Source organism: Microplitis mediator, chromosome 5 (assembly GCF_029852145.1).
Source record: "Microplitis mediator isolate UGA2020A chromosome 5, iyMicMedi2.1, whole genome shotgun sequence".
NCBI classification, from domain to species: Eukaryota; Metazoa; Arthropoda; class Insecta; order Hymenoptera; family Braconidae; genus Microplitis; species Microplitis mediator.
The window spans coordinates 23,937,931-23,950,929 of NC_079973.1; the positions used below are offsets into that span (position 1 = coordinate 23,937,931).

The 12,999-nt window shown below is 28.0% G+C and overlaps 1 protein-coding gene across 4 annotated transcripts; it reads right to left on the reverse strand.

The window, feature by feature from the left end:
- Window positions 1–4,467: 4,467 nt before the first annotated feature.
- On the reverse strand, window positions 4,468–11,237 carry LOC130668144 (solute carrier organic anion transporter family member 74D). 4 transcript variants are annotated; one of them, XM_057470261.1, is made up of 9 exons: window positions 10,984–11,237; window positions 9,445–9,668; window positions 8,853–9,099; window positions 7,678–8,115; window positions 7,316–7,563; window positions 6,963–7,242; window positions 6,658–6,853; window positions 5,123–5,709; window positions 4,468–4,720 (listed from the first exon to the last, which is right to left on the reverse strand). In XM_057470261.1, the coding sequence occupies exons 3-9, from the start codon at window positions 9,043–9,045 to the stop codon at window positions 4,548–4,550; spliced, it is 2,115 nt and encodes a 704-aa protein (XP_057326244.1). In that variant the 5' UTR covers window positions 9,046–9,099; window positions 9,445–9,668; window positions 10,984–11,237; the 3' UTR covers window positions 4,468–4,547. The 4 variants fall into 4 exon arrangements, with proteins under 4 accessions (XP_057326244.1, XP_057326247.1, XP_057326246.1 ...); XM_057470264.1 differs by having other exon boundaries at window positions 8,853–9,129; XM_057470263.1 differs by having other exon boundaries at window positions 9,445–9,684.
- Window positions 11,238–12,999: the final 1,762 nt, after the last annotated feature.

Genomic DNA, 12,999 nt, shown 5'->3' on the forward strand with positions numbered 1-12,999 from the left:
ATGTACTTATGGAAAATTATTGAACTGAGCTTATGAGGATGTGTGATATTTGCTAAAGATGATGGCTCGTCAGCAATATGTCGCGACAATAATGCGCGTAGTTGTTGTGCAAATAGTTGAAATAAAAAAAAAATGTCATTCAATGATAACGACAAAAATGTCGTAAATTATTTCAAATAGCTACCTTGTATTATCTTGTTAATTATCTATATTTTTAATTAATTTTTGTTGTTTAAATTTTTTATTGCACATCAGTCAAACGCGTCAATATTGTTTAAAAAATAAACATCAATATTATTTCCTTTTAATTTTTAATCAAAGTTATCTGGCGCCAGGTAATGATTATTATCCAGTCGTCGTAAAAATTTTAGCAGAAAATTTTATGTCCGTTGAATATTATTTATAAACGGTAACGGCAATTTGCATACTAATATGTTAAGAATAAATTTGAACAAAGATTCGTCAAGTGTTAGCGTAGATTAGACGTCAGAACGTTTTGAGCTCTTTAAATTAATCATAACATTTAGTTTCATAAAACTAATCTTCACACCTTTTATCAAGATTAAAAAAAATTTTTTAAATTTAATTCTATTTCGACGTAAATTTAATTAAAAACACAACAAATAATAAACGGAAAAATTTACAGATTAAGGAAAATTTAATTCTTATCATTAAATTTATCATAACAAATACAATCTTGACAAGATTAACTCGAGCTACGGTAATTGATTATCAGACAAATTTGACCGATAATAATAATAATAGATATGGGTTTTAAAAAAAGTCGTAAAATGTGAGTTGATATAATCTACTGTCTGTATTGAGTGTTAAATTTATTTTATTTAACTTTTTGTTACTTACAATAATTTAATACGTATACAAATATTTTTTTTTCTTCAGTCCACTAATAATTTTTATAATTTTAAAGTTTTAATTAATTTTTTTCATGAAATTAAAAATGTTGCGGTTTACAGATGGTTTATAATTTCAATCAATTATATGTTCGTATTAAATCGAGTTTTTAAAAAAATTATTTATCACATGTGAGTCAAAAATTTTAGGCCGAATCACCTTCACAGTAATACTCAAAAATAATTTTTATTTTAAATATAGGCAACAAAACTCTTATTTTTTTCAAAATTTTCAAACCTCTGGTTTTTAAGATCTGAGACATATTTTTTTTTAAGCTTCATTTTATTTTTTAACCAGACAAATCATCAAAAAAATATTGTAACTTATTGATCACCCTGATTAAAAATACTCATTGAAAAGTATTGAAAATCATTTAAATTCTTTTCAATCCATACGGAGATTTTGAAAAATATTAAATGGAATTGAAATTTCGATAATTTGAATACTTTTTAATTCTTATAATGGAGTTCAAAAGTATTGGAAAAGAATTCAATCTTTCATTATTTTAGAAAAAGATTCGAAAAAATGTGAATTCATTTTAATTTATTTCAATTCAAGTCATAACTCGAAGTATGGAACTATTTTAGTATTGAGAAATATTCTGAAAAATTGAAAATTCCTAATTTCTTTGACTCAATTTATTCAAATTTTTTTCAATGCTACTCGTAACCCTAAAATTCGAAACTTTTTTGTTATTGACGAGGGATTCAGAAAGATTAAAAATATCAATTTATTCGAATCTTTTTCATTTCTTTGGAAGTTTAGAAATTCTTATATTATTTTTAGATTCAATATAATTGAAAAGTATTTATTTTATGTCCAGATGAAAATCTTGTGAAATAGGATTTATTCAAAAGTATTCAATTCTCATCTTTTTCAATACTTTTCAATGAGTATTTTCATTCAGGGCATCAGCTTCACTCTGATTCCCAACACATAATTTTGGTAAAAAAAAAAAAAATTCAATTTGAATGTGAATTGAAATTTTTAAACAAAAATTGTAATTCAGTTTTTAAAACAGAATTTTATTTTTATGCCAAATTTAGGTCTCATGGGCACACTAGAGATTAATAGTATATTACACTACAAGGGAAGAAAGTTGAAATTCCTGCCCTGTGTGATATGATGCCCGAGGCGAAGCCGAGGGCATCATGACACACAGGGCAGGGCTTTTAACTATCTTCCCGTGTGGTGTATACGATTTTTCTTTATACCTGGTCGAAAGTACGTTTATTAATTACATTTTTGAATACTATAAACAACACAACCACGTTCTGCCTTCAGCTGACAGGTCGGCCATGTTTTTTTTATTTGCTCCCTATTGACGCGCCTCTTTCGGACATACATAAAACTTTAATTTTTTTCCGTCTCCCTTTTTTTTTTGTTGCGTTTTTGATGCCTGCCCCGCGACATTTGAAAGCACGAGCGAAGCGAGTGCGTCTGGTCGGCGGGGGCAGGCATCAAAAACAAAACAAAAAAAAAGACATAATTATACTTATAAAAAATAAAAATAAAAAATAATTATTTTTTTTCGAAAGAAATAAATTTATGCCTATGAACAAGATTTTTTTCCTGCCAATAAATAATATATAAATGAATACATAATCTTTCAATAATTAACCTCGCCTCTGCATCAAAATCTTTTATCACCTCATCCTCGTCCATAGAGTCATCAGATGATACTTTTTCAGTCATTTTATTATTGCAAGTACACTGTTTACTTAAAATATCACAAACAACGAGACACGAAAACACTGACGTACATATAAATAAAGCAACGATCTATGATGTTATCGTCAAAAATTTTATTGATAAAGTGGTAGACGTTCAGTAGATGGCAGCAGCCGGCTGTTTCCGTAGGCACGAAAAAATTTTTTGCTCCCGGCGATGTAAGTGGGGCGCGTGTAACTCCACTAGGAGAGGGAAATGAGACTTTAGGCCTTAAAATTAGGGAGGGAAGTGCGTACTTTCGACTAAGGGATAAAGAAAAAATACATTTTTCTTTATCCCTTAGTCGAAAGTACGCACTTCCCTCCCTAATTTTAAGGCCTAAAGTCTTATTTCCCTCTCCTGGTGGAGTTACATGCGCGTCACTTTTGTCGCCGGGAGCAAAAAATTTTTTCGGGCCTACAGAAACAGCCGGTTGCTGCCATCTAGTGATCGTCTACCACTTTATAAATAAAATTTTTCACGATAACGTCGTAGATCGTTGCTTTATATATGCGTCAGTATTTTTGTGTCTCGTTGTACGTAATATTTTAATTAAACAGTGTAATTACAATGATAAGATAAATGAAAAAGTTTCATCGGATGAATCTATGGACGAGGATGAGGTGATAAAAGATTTTGATGCAGAGGCGAAGTTAATTATTGAAAGTTTATGTATTTATTTATATATTATTTATTGGCAGGAAAAAAATCTTGTTTATAGGCATAAATTTATTTCTTTCGAAAAAAAATAGTTATTTTTTATTTTTTATAAGTATAATTATGTCTTTTTTTTTGTTTTGTTTTTGATGCCTGCCCCCGCCGACCAGACGCACTCGCTTCGCTCGTGCTTTCAAATGTCGCGGGGCAGGCAGCAAAAACGCAACAAAAAAAAAAAAGAGAGACGGAAAAAAATTAAAGTTTTATGTATGTCCGAAAGAGGCGCGTCAATAGGGAGCAAATAAAAAAAACATGGCCGACCTGTCAGCTGAAGGCAGAACGTGGTTGTATTGTTCATAGTATTCAAAAATGTAATTAATAAACGTACTTTCGACCAGGTATAAAGAAAAATCGTATACACCACACGGGAAGATAGTTGAAAGCCCTGCCCTGTGTGTCATGATGCCCTCGGCTTCGCCTCGGGCATCTTATCACACAGGGCAGGAATTTCAACTTTCTTCCCTTGTAGTGTAATATACTATTTTTTTTAAATATTTATTAGGCCTCTACGAAATACTAGAGAGCATTTGAGTTGTTGAGAGTGATTTGGACATTAAATATTAGCGTCAGTATATAAGACGCTACAGGTACTTTTGTTAAATGGAACGAATAAAGAGAGGCGTTTAATAGTTGGTGAAGACGTAACGACATTCAATCGAGTATTTGTGACGACGGAAGAGACGTACACTAAGATCGTCATGTATGCCCTGCTTTCGTCGGTACTCTATTCTCCGACGCTGTCTATAGACTTGCTGTACTTTGACTCGGAAGATGCTGATGAGTGATACCTAAAATGGGTCAAGGTCATCTACATAATACCCCACTCAACTTATTTTCCATTAAATAACATCATTTTTTTTTTATCATTCAAACTAATTACTTTTCTGTCCAAAATTAAAACCGTAAAAAATTTTTTAAAATTTTATTTTCATTGACGAACACGACGGAATAAAGAGAATTCATTAGTCCTGAGATCTATAAGGCTTAAAAACTAAAAGGCTCTCAGCAAAAACTCAAACCCTTATTTCCATTTGTTTTTTCAAGCATTTTCAGCCGCATCCCTCGAAAACGGATTTCATCCGAAGATCCTCATCTCAGGATTTTTAAAAATAAAAATAAAACTTTAAATATATTTTTATAAATTTATTTAACTAAAAAAATAATGTTTATCTATATATTATTTATATTTATAAAACAAAAATTATTACTTATAATTTTTCATTATACTCAATAATTATTTTATCTTTTTTATTATTATCACTTATTGTCGTATCTTCAAGTATAAAATTTTTACGTTTATCTTCATTGGCTCCATATAAATCCAAATCTTTGCTTAGATAGCAGACACACATGTCTAATATTACGGCAACGAATGTGAAACCTTCGACAAATAAATAAATAATAAATTTAATTAATTAATTAGCTAAGATTGGGCTCTACGGGTACCTTTCAAATTTTTCAAAATTATTTATTCCAATGGTTATTAATTTCTAACTGATATAGAGTTTCTAGGGTAAAATGGGTGACTTAAAAATTGTAAATTTTTGGTGCGATATAATTTTTTTAATATAATTAAAATTAAATTATCTACAGTCGTTAAAATAAAAAAAATAATTAAATGACCGTAAAGATTCGTACTCGAGATGTCGACTAGGGATTTTTTTTAATTCTTGAAATAATTGAGAGATGATTGGTAATTAAAATTTGGAAAATTAAATTAATCGCTCAAGTATCCCGTGCCCATTTCACCCTACGTAAAAATAAAATTAAATAAAATACTCACAGGCTCCAGTCACATTGAATAGATAACGAAATTTATCTTTATCGTAATACCAACAATTTCCGGTAGTGCCACATGATTTTTCCCAAATTAGACAGGACTGATCACAAATAAAACCGTAAACTATGGGACCAGGAATAAGTGCAAACAGTGATATGAACATTAGTGTAACTCCTTGGGCGACACTTTTATCTTTTTGCTCGACGCAACGATAATTAATCAATACGTTTCCTATTTTACCAGTGGACATCAAACAATGACAGATCATACTCAGTGCAATAAATGTCATGTATGATTTAACACAATTTCCTAAACATGGTCCCAGCACAACAGAATCTTTTGATATCGTCGTCGAATTATAATTATTGTTGTTGTTGTTGTTGTAATTAAAATATTTTTCACTATTGTCACGATAATTTGCGGCATTTGGCACACAACTGCAGTTGCCATAGTGCCGTGCGTCAATTAAACTTGTGCATCCAGCATGACATGCTGAGAAGTAAGATGTCATTGATGCTTCGTGACAAACTGGCGCGTATTTAACGCCCTCACAATTACAATCAATATTACATACTGTTGTAAAATTAACCCTTTAAATATCAATATTTACTGCATGTTATTTATTAATATATTGATACATACTTACAATTAATTTATAACAATTAATTGTCAGAAATTAAAATATTAATTTTTTAAATTTAATTAGCAAATTGACTAACTCCGTTTCCAAAAATCCTTCAGTTATGCGAAAAAAAAGTAATTTAAAAATTTTTTTTTTCATATAAAAATCAATTCCATACTAAGAATATGTATAGTATTTTTGTCTAGGTTACTTAAATAATATTTTTTCTGACTATTAGTATTCAAAAATTGCACAGAATCACCTACTAAAAATATTAAGTTAGACAATTTGCTAATTAGGACGTCGATATTAAAAAGAAAAAGATTTATATTCATTTTTATCACAGAAAAAAAAAGTTATCTTGAGTCAAGAAAATATTTTGGAAGACAAACGTTTTCGGGAACCAAGTCAAGATTTTCTTGAGCCAAGAGAATTTGTCTTGTTAAAAAAAAATTGTCTTGGTCGAAGAAGATTTCTACTTTATCTGAGAAAATTTAAGTTTCCAAAAAAATTTTATTGAAACAAGAATATTTACCTTCAGTCGAGAATTTTTTCTTCTGTGTATAAATTGATAAATTTAAAATTTCATTAACAAAAAAAATTATTAATTTAATTCTGAGTATTTTTTAAAAAATGAACTTCCTGATAAAAAGTTTCAAGGGGAAATTTTTTTTTTTTTACTATTTTGGTTTTTTAAAAAGTTATCAATTTATTTAACCACTGGTTTCAAATTTTTAAAATGTCTAAAGAAAATTTTTATGGCCCACTTTGCCCCTTAAAATATTATTTTATTTAAAAATTCATGTTTAAGTGGATTTACTTATTCGAAATTATTTCCCGGAGTTCAATTAAGTATAAAATGTTTTTTTTTATCATAAATATTTAAAAAAAAAATAAGTATACTTTAAAAACTTACTCCATAGTAATAGCATTGACTCCCTCAATAGGAACTTGGTCACAACCAATAAAAATATAACTGATCTGTATAATAAAAGCAACAAATCCTCCGAAAACGTTCCAACTCAAAAGTCTTGATGGTCGAGGTTTAACTTTACTTATAAAAAACCCCGAGCCTAAAAAGCCCAGTACCATACCGACCAGCGAAATCGGACCTTAATCAATGAAAAAAAAATAAAACAACAATAAAAATAATCAGCCACTAAAACAAAAGCAAAACAGAGCATAGAAAAAAAAAGTTAATTAATGTAATTAATGTGATACCTGTTATAACTGTACCACCCGCAGCCGAAGTATTAAATTGTACCTCCAGATACTTGGCCATGAAAGTGAAGTAGGGAAGTAACCCAAAAATTCCGAAGACTGCGCTTAGATTGTTACAAAAAAGAATTTTATTTGAAAAAACGCGTTTTAGTGTCACCGGAAAATCTTTCAACGAAGGCTGGTGTACGTTTTCTTCCTCGTGATTCCTGTCAACTCGGGATGTTATCTCAGGCAATCCTTCGATCCCATTGTGGATTTTTAGAGGCAATTCACCTTCTATCTATTTTTGTCCCATTTAATAAAAATATTTATTTTTAAACAAATAAAATGATGAATATTTATATTAAAATTACCTTATTTTTATTATTATTTTTATTTTTTTCTTCTTTCGGCAAATGCTTTGGGAACATAGCAATAAGCAGAGCGAAAATTAGAAGCAAGCAACCTAAAATAATCCATCCTAGCCACCATGCACCCAACCAACGTGGATCTTTATCAGTTATAACCGGATGTAAACTCGGTACAATGTAGAGTTTCAAGCAAGCGTAAGCTAAAATAAAACCTAGTGCTGGTCCAGTTGTTCTTAATGCAAATGTAAATCCTAAAAGTAAAATTTTATTAATGAACATCAAAACTTAAAATCAAAATCTCGAGAGTTTTCTGAATCAAATCATTTTTTATCGGATAATTTATCAGAAAAAAATTAATTACTCACCGAGTAACATTGGGGTGTTTGATTTTTTGGTATTGTCATCAAGATAAGTTTGCCCTAATCCAAAGTACAGAGTCGTGCCAATTCCAAGAACAAACTGTGACATAAATACCAAAAAACGCGGCAATAAACTTCCGTCCATGAGATCTTCCTCGTCACACTTGTCGTATTCGTTTGAACCGGGGCACAAGTAAGTCGGGCTATTGGTAGAAACTGTTTTTGATGAATTTGAAAAAACACTCTTGTCTAAATGCTCTTGAGTTAATGACAGCGCTGATTTCCCGGGACCGTAGATTAAATGGGGAATCACTAGAATGAAACATGATAATGCACTGAATCCTACGCCGGCAGCTAGCCATCTTGGACGATGTCCTGCACCACCGTAGTACATCAGTATCAGTGAAAGTATTTGTGAGATCTCATTACCCGACAGTATTATACCTGTCAATATAATTATCATTTTTATTTATCAGTAAATTAATTACACCTGGAGAGGACGAAATCGGACAATTTGATAAAAAAAAATTTTTTGTAGAGGTCGAGGCAAGTTGGACACTCAGGGTAAAGTGACCCCGAAATAAAAAAATTTACTGTGGAATTTTTACTACACTGTAAAAAGAGCGGTGTTAAAAATGGACTCATTTTAACTCTGCCCGGTGTTAATATAAAATTACACCGGTGTAGGAGGAGTAATTCACCGGTGTTAAATCGGAGTAATACCGGAGTAAAAGCGGGGTAAACTACGTCCGCTTGGAGCATTAACTTTAAAGATTATAAAACACAAAAAATGTCAGTTCTTTATGAAAATTAATAAAAAATATCATTTATTAACAAGTATAGTGATCGAGTATGTACAAAAATATTCACAAAGTAAAATATTTTAACACCGGTAAAGAATATTTACACCGACGGCGGCGTTATTTTAACACCAGTATAGAATATTTACACCCGCAGCGGTGTTATTTTAACACCGGAGAATTTTTTTTAACACCGATACAGAATATTTACACCGCTTTCGGTGTTGAAATTTAACATCGCCGATTTTAACACCTACACCGCTTGGATTTACCCCGGTGATTTTTTACAGTGTATGAATAGAAAATTTTGATGATTAATTAATTCTTAAAAACTGAAAGTCCCTTTTACTCCTCCGTTAACTTGTAAAAAAAAAAAGTTACCTGTCGTCTGACTGGGAATTTTAAATCGTTTTTCTAGCGTCGTCAGCGTGACAACGATATAAATGAAGGCCATAGCTTGAACGAGCCCCAGAAAACCATAGACCAAAATAAATGTATGTGGTGTCGCACGTTTTTGTAACCATTTTGGATAAATACCGCACAGCCCACAGTGGGTCGGTGTTGGTTCAGTCATAACTTTATTCTCAGTCCTTACGTTTTTATCAATCTCCCATTCAGCTTTCAAGCCCTATTCGAAATAAATTATTTTATAGAATTCCTAGAAAATAAATTTTCTATATCTACTGTAATTTTTAATTACCATTTACTCGAGTAATGAATAATAATAATAATTTAATAAAACCGCGATTGAATTTAATACATACACCGTAGTATTGTTTTACTAAAAAATTTATCTTACACAAGTATCAGTAAGTAATAATAATACTGTCGTCTTAATTTCAATGACAAAATACTTTTCGCTTGACATGACCTTATAATAATTTAAAATGTCATAAATTTATTTATCAATTATTATTATTCATCATTACTGAGCCATTGTTTAGTAAAAATGAATAAAAAAAAAAATATTTACATTATTTTAGAAAATAATTGATTATATTAATGACGATGAACTTGTAATGAAATAAAAAATAAATCTAAACTCGATTAAGGTAAAAAAAATGTAATCTATTGTGATCCACTTTCAGGCTAGTTAGTTGCGGAAACGTGCAGTTAAACACAAAAGCCCACGGTTACTATTCGCTTTTATTTGCCTCTCGACATTGGTTGACAGCTTGACATCTCCTCGTCTCTTACCTTGATATTAAACAGACTATAATACATATATATACAAATAATATATTATTTTCATTTATATTTAGATTTTTTATCGGGAAAAAATTACCATATTCAATGAAATTTTTATATTTTTTATTATTCTGACAACTTTACTTATCACTAATTATGAATTGCTCATTAGCATTAATTTGAGGAAAAAAAAATCATATAATTAAATGATTTTAAAAAAAATTATTTTTATTGACTTAAAAATTATGATGAAAATTATTACTGACAAGTCATGAAAATAAAAAAAAAATTTTTGATTATTTAGAAACTATTGACTTAAAAGTTTTTACTAAAAATAATTTAATTTAAATTTACGGTATATAAATACTGAACAAGGTCATTGTCAGTTTAATTACTATAATAAATATAAATTTAATTTAAAAATTTATGCAATGTAAATAAATTCAAAATAATTAATTATAAAGTCAACAATTTATAAATTATCACTTTATCGGCAGCAGTATTTATTTTTATGAATAAATAATTAATTAATTTCTAATAGTCATTCAATTTTTTATTCAAATATTACTGCTTGACTTTTTATATAATGAATAATCATATATATATATATATATATATATATATATATATATATATATATATATATATAATAGATTTAACATGTGTAAGCACAATCAATTGACGCGATTTTTCGTAAGTGTTCATGGAGCATACTTCCGTTACTGTAATGACATCACGTGCGCGAGATTTTTATGTGCTATCAGATTATATGGAAATTAAGAAAACTAATATCACGATAATTATCTACATATCTCCAATGACTTGCAATTGCAATTTACATTACAATCATTTTTTTTTTTTTTAAATGTTTAATTTTTATTATCGGTATTTCTTATCTTTAATATAAAAAATGATTGTAATATTAACTCTAAATATCTAATCTAACTTATACTTCTATACCTAAAATTTATCTATCAGGCTGATATTGATCGAACATATATTGATAATTTTATTTATATTGTCTGGAACAAAATTAGAGTAATGATAACAGTTAATTAAAAACAGATTGTATTTACATTTTATTATTCTGTGTCAATTTTACTGTAAAAAACTTACGAAGAATAGATACAAATTTGAAAATAATAATAATAATAACAATGATGATGATGATGATGATGATGATGATGATGAGTTTGAATGTCAACGTGATGAATTACGATAAGTTAAGGACGTTAAAAAGAAAATTACTCAAGAATAAAAATGACGATAAATTATATTAATTTTATTATTATTATTTATTTATTTGAATAAAATATTTATTTACCATAATATCCCTGGTGCTTAGGAAGCCTGGGGATTAAATTATTTTTTTTTAGCCAGGATGATCTTTTTGAAGCACAACTACTTCACTGTTATAATGTTTTTTTTTTTATATTAGTAACAACTTCTCATGAGTTTACTCTTCAAGTGCACGATCTCACGGCTAATCACGGGATTACTATAGAACGAGGAGACTTTGCGCTATGATGATAATCTTCTTGCTCTTGGCCTCTTCACAAACAGTACCTATCACAGTTGCCCCCTCCGTAATAACAGTAACATACTTCCATACATATATATTGTATATAAATGAACGGATTACATACTTCTTCTCCTGCGTAGAAGGAGTACATTCTAAACTCATTCAAATAGAACGTAAATGGAGGCGCCAAAGGATTTTACTGCAGCTTACCGCCATCTTGTCGGCATTTTTTAAATTAAATTTTTTTTTAACGGCTGTTGATAAAAATGAATTTGCCTGGTATTCAAATTTAATATTTTGTTGATAAAAAAAAAATCATCAATAGCTAAATAGAGAAATTGAAAATTTTTTAAAATTTCAAACAATGAAATTTTTTTAAAAATAAATAATTTAGATAAAAAATAAATATGAGAAATTAAATGAGATTATTAAATTTAAATATTAATTATTTATTAATCGTACATTAAATTAATTAATAATTACAATTAATAGATATAACAAATAAATAATAATGAAATGAATATTAATTTATTAATTTAATTAGCTAATTAAAATAATTAATAATGTAAATTTAGCTATACATTTTTTTTTCATTTATTAACATAAATGATTGTCAATTAGAGTTTAGATAGAAAGTACATTAATTAATTAATTATCAACTAATAATAATGATAATAAGTATAAGAATTCTACTTAGTGACTAATTAATAAAAATGATATATTAATTATAACATATATGAAAGATGGCAATTATGACGTCGCTTATCTATTAGATAATAATAACAATAGTATTGAAAAATAATAATTAAATTGCCATAGTAATAAAATAATTGTCGTAGATGACAATAATTATTCTAATGTATTTTCTTTAGCTATTTTATTTACGTAACGCCTAAACTAATTTTATAATTATTATTATTATTTTTCCTCATATTTATTATCATTATAAGTATTTTTATTGATACGATTCGTTGCTTTATACAATTTATTATTTTATTACTTTCCATCGTTAAGATAAAAAAAAGTTAACGGACACTTTTAGATGAATTTTAAAAATTTGAAATTTTAATTTACTTGTAATTATAAAAAATTGTTAATTAATTACTATCAATTATTTATTAAATATTATATAAATATTTTTAAAAAATTTAATTGATCGTCTATTAGTTTCTTAGATAAACTGAGTGTGGAAATAATTTGGATTCGCGAATTAGAATATTTATATTTTCTTATAAATTATAATCGAATTATTTAAATATTTTTTTTAATTATCAATTAATAATTTAATTGATCGACAGTTTTAAAATCATTTTAAAAATTCAAATTATTTTTAAATTATATTTAAATTTTTTTATAATTTATCAGATGAGTAAAAAAATTACATGACAATTCAAAAATTTATGAACATTGAAAAAAAAATTTTTCAAGTGAACGCAGATTAAATTCAGAGTCGATGTGGATTGAAATAAAATCCCCATTACTCCCCCGCACTAAAAAATAATATTTCGGTATAAATTTGGGCAAATCTGAATATATGCCGCATATATGAGACATACATTCAGTTTTGCCCGTATAGATTCCGGATATATACTTTTTCGTACGGGCCTTTGAAAAAGAAAACTTCGTATGCGCAGTAATTTTTATCAAATCTCCAAAATTTCGTGTGACGTAAATTTGATTTTTAATAAAATTCGTATTTACTCCAGATTTCTTTTACTATAATTTTTTTTTTTAAATTTAATTTAGAAATAAAAAAATAATTCGACTATAATTTTATTCTGATACAATTCGCAGACTCCATTAAATTTATATTGAAAA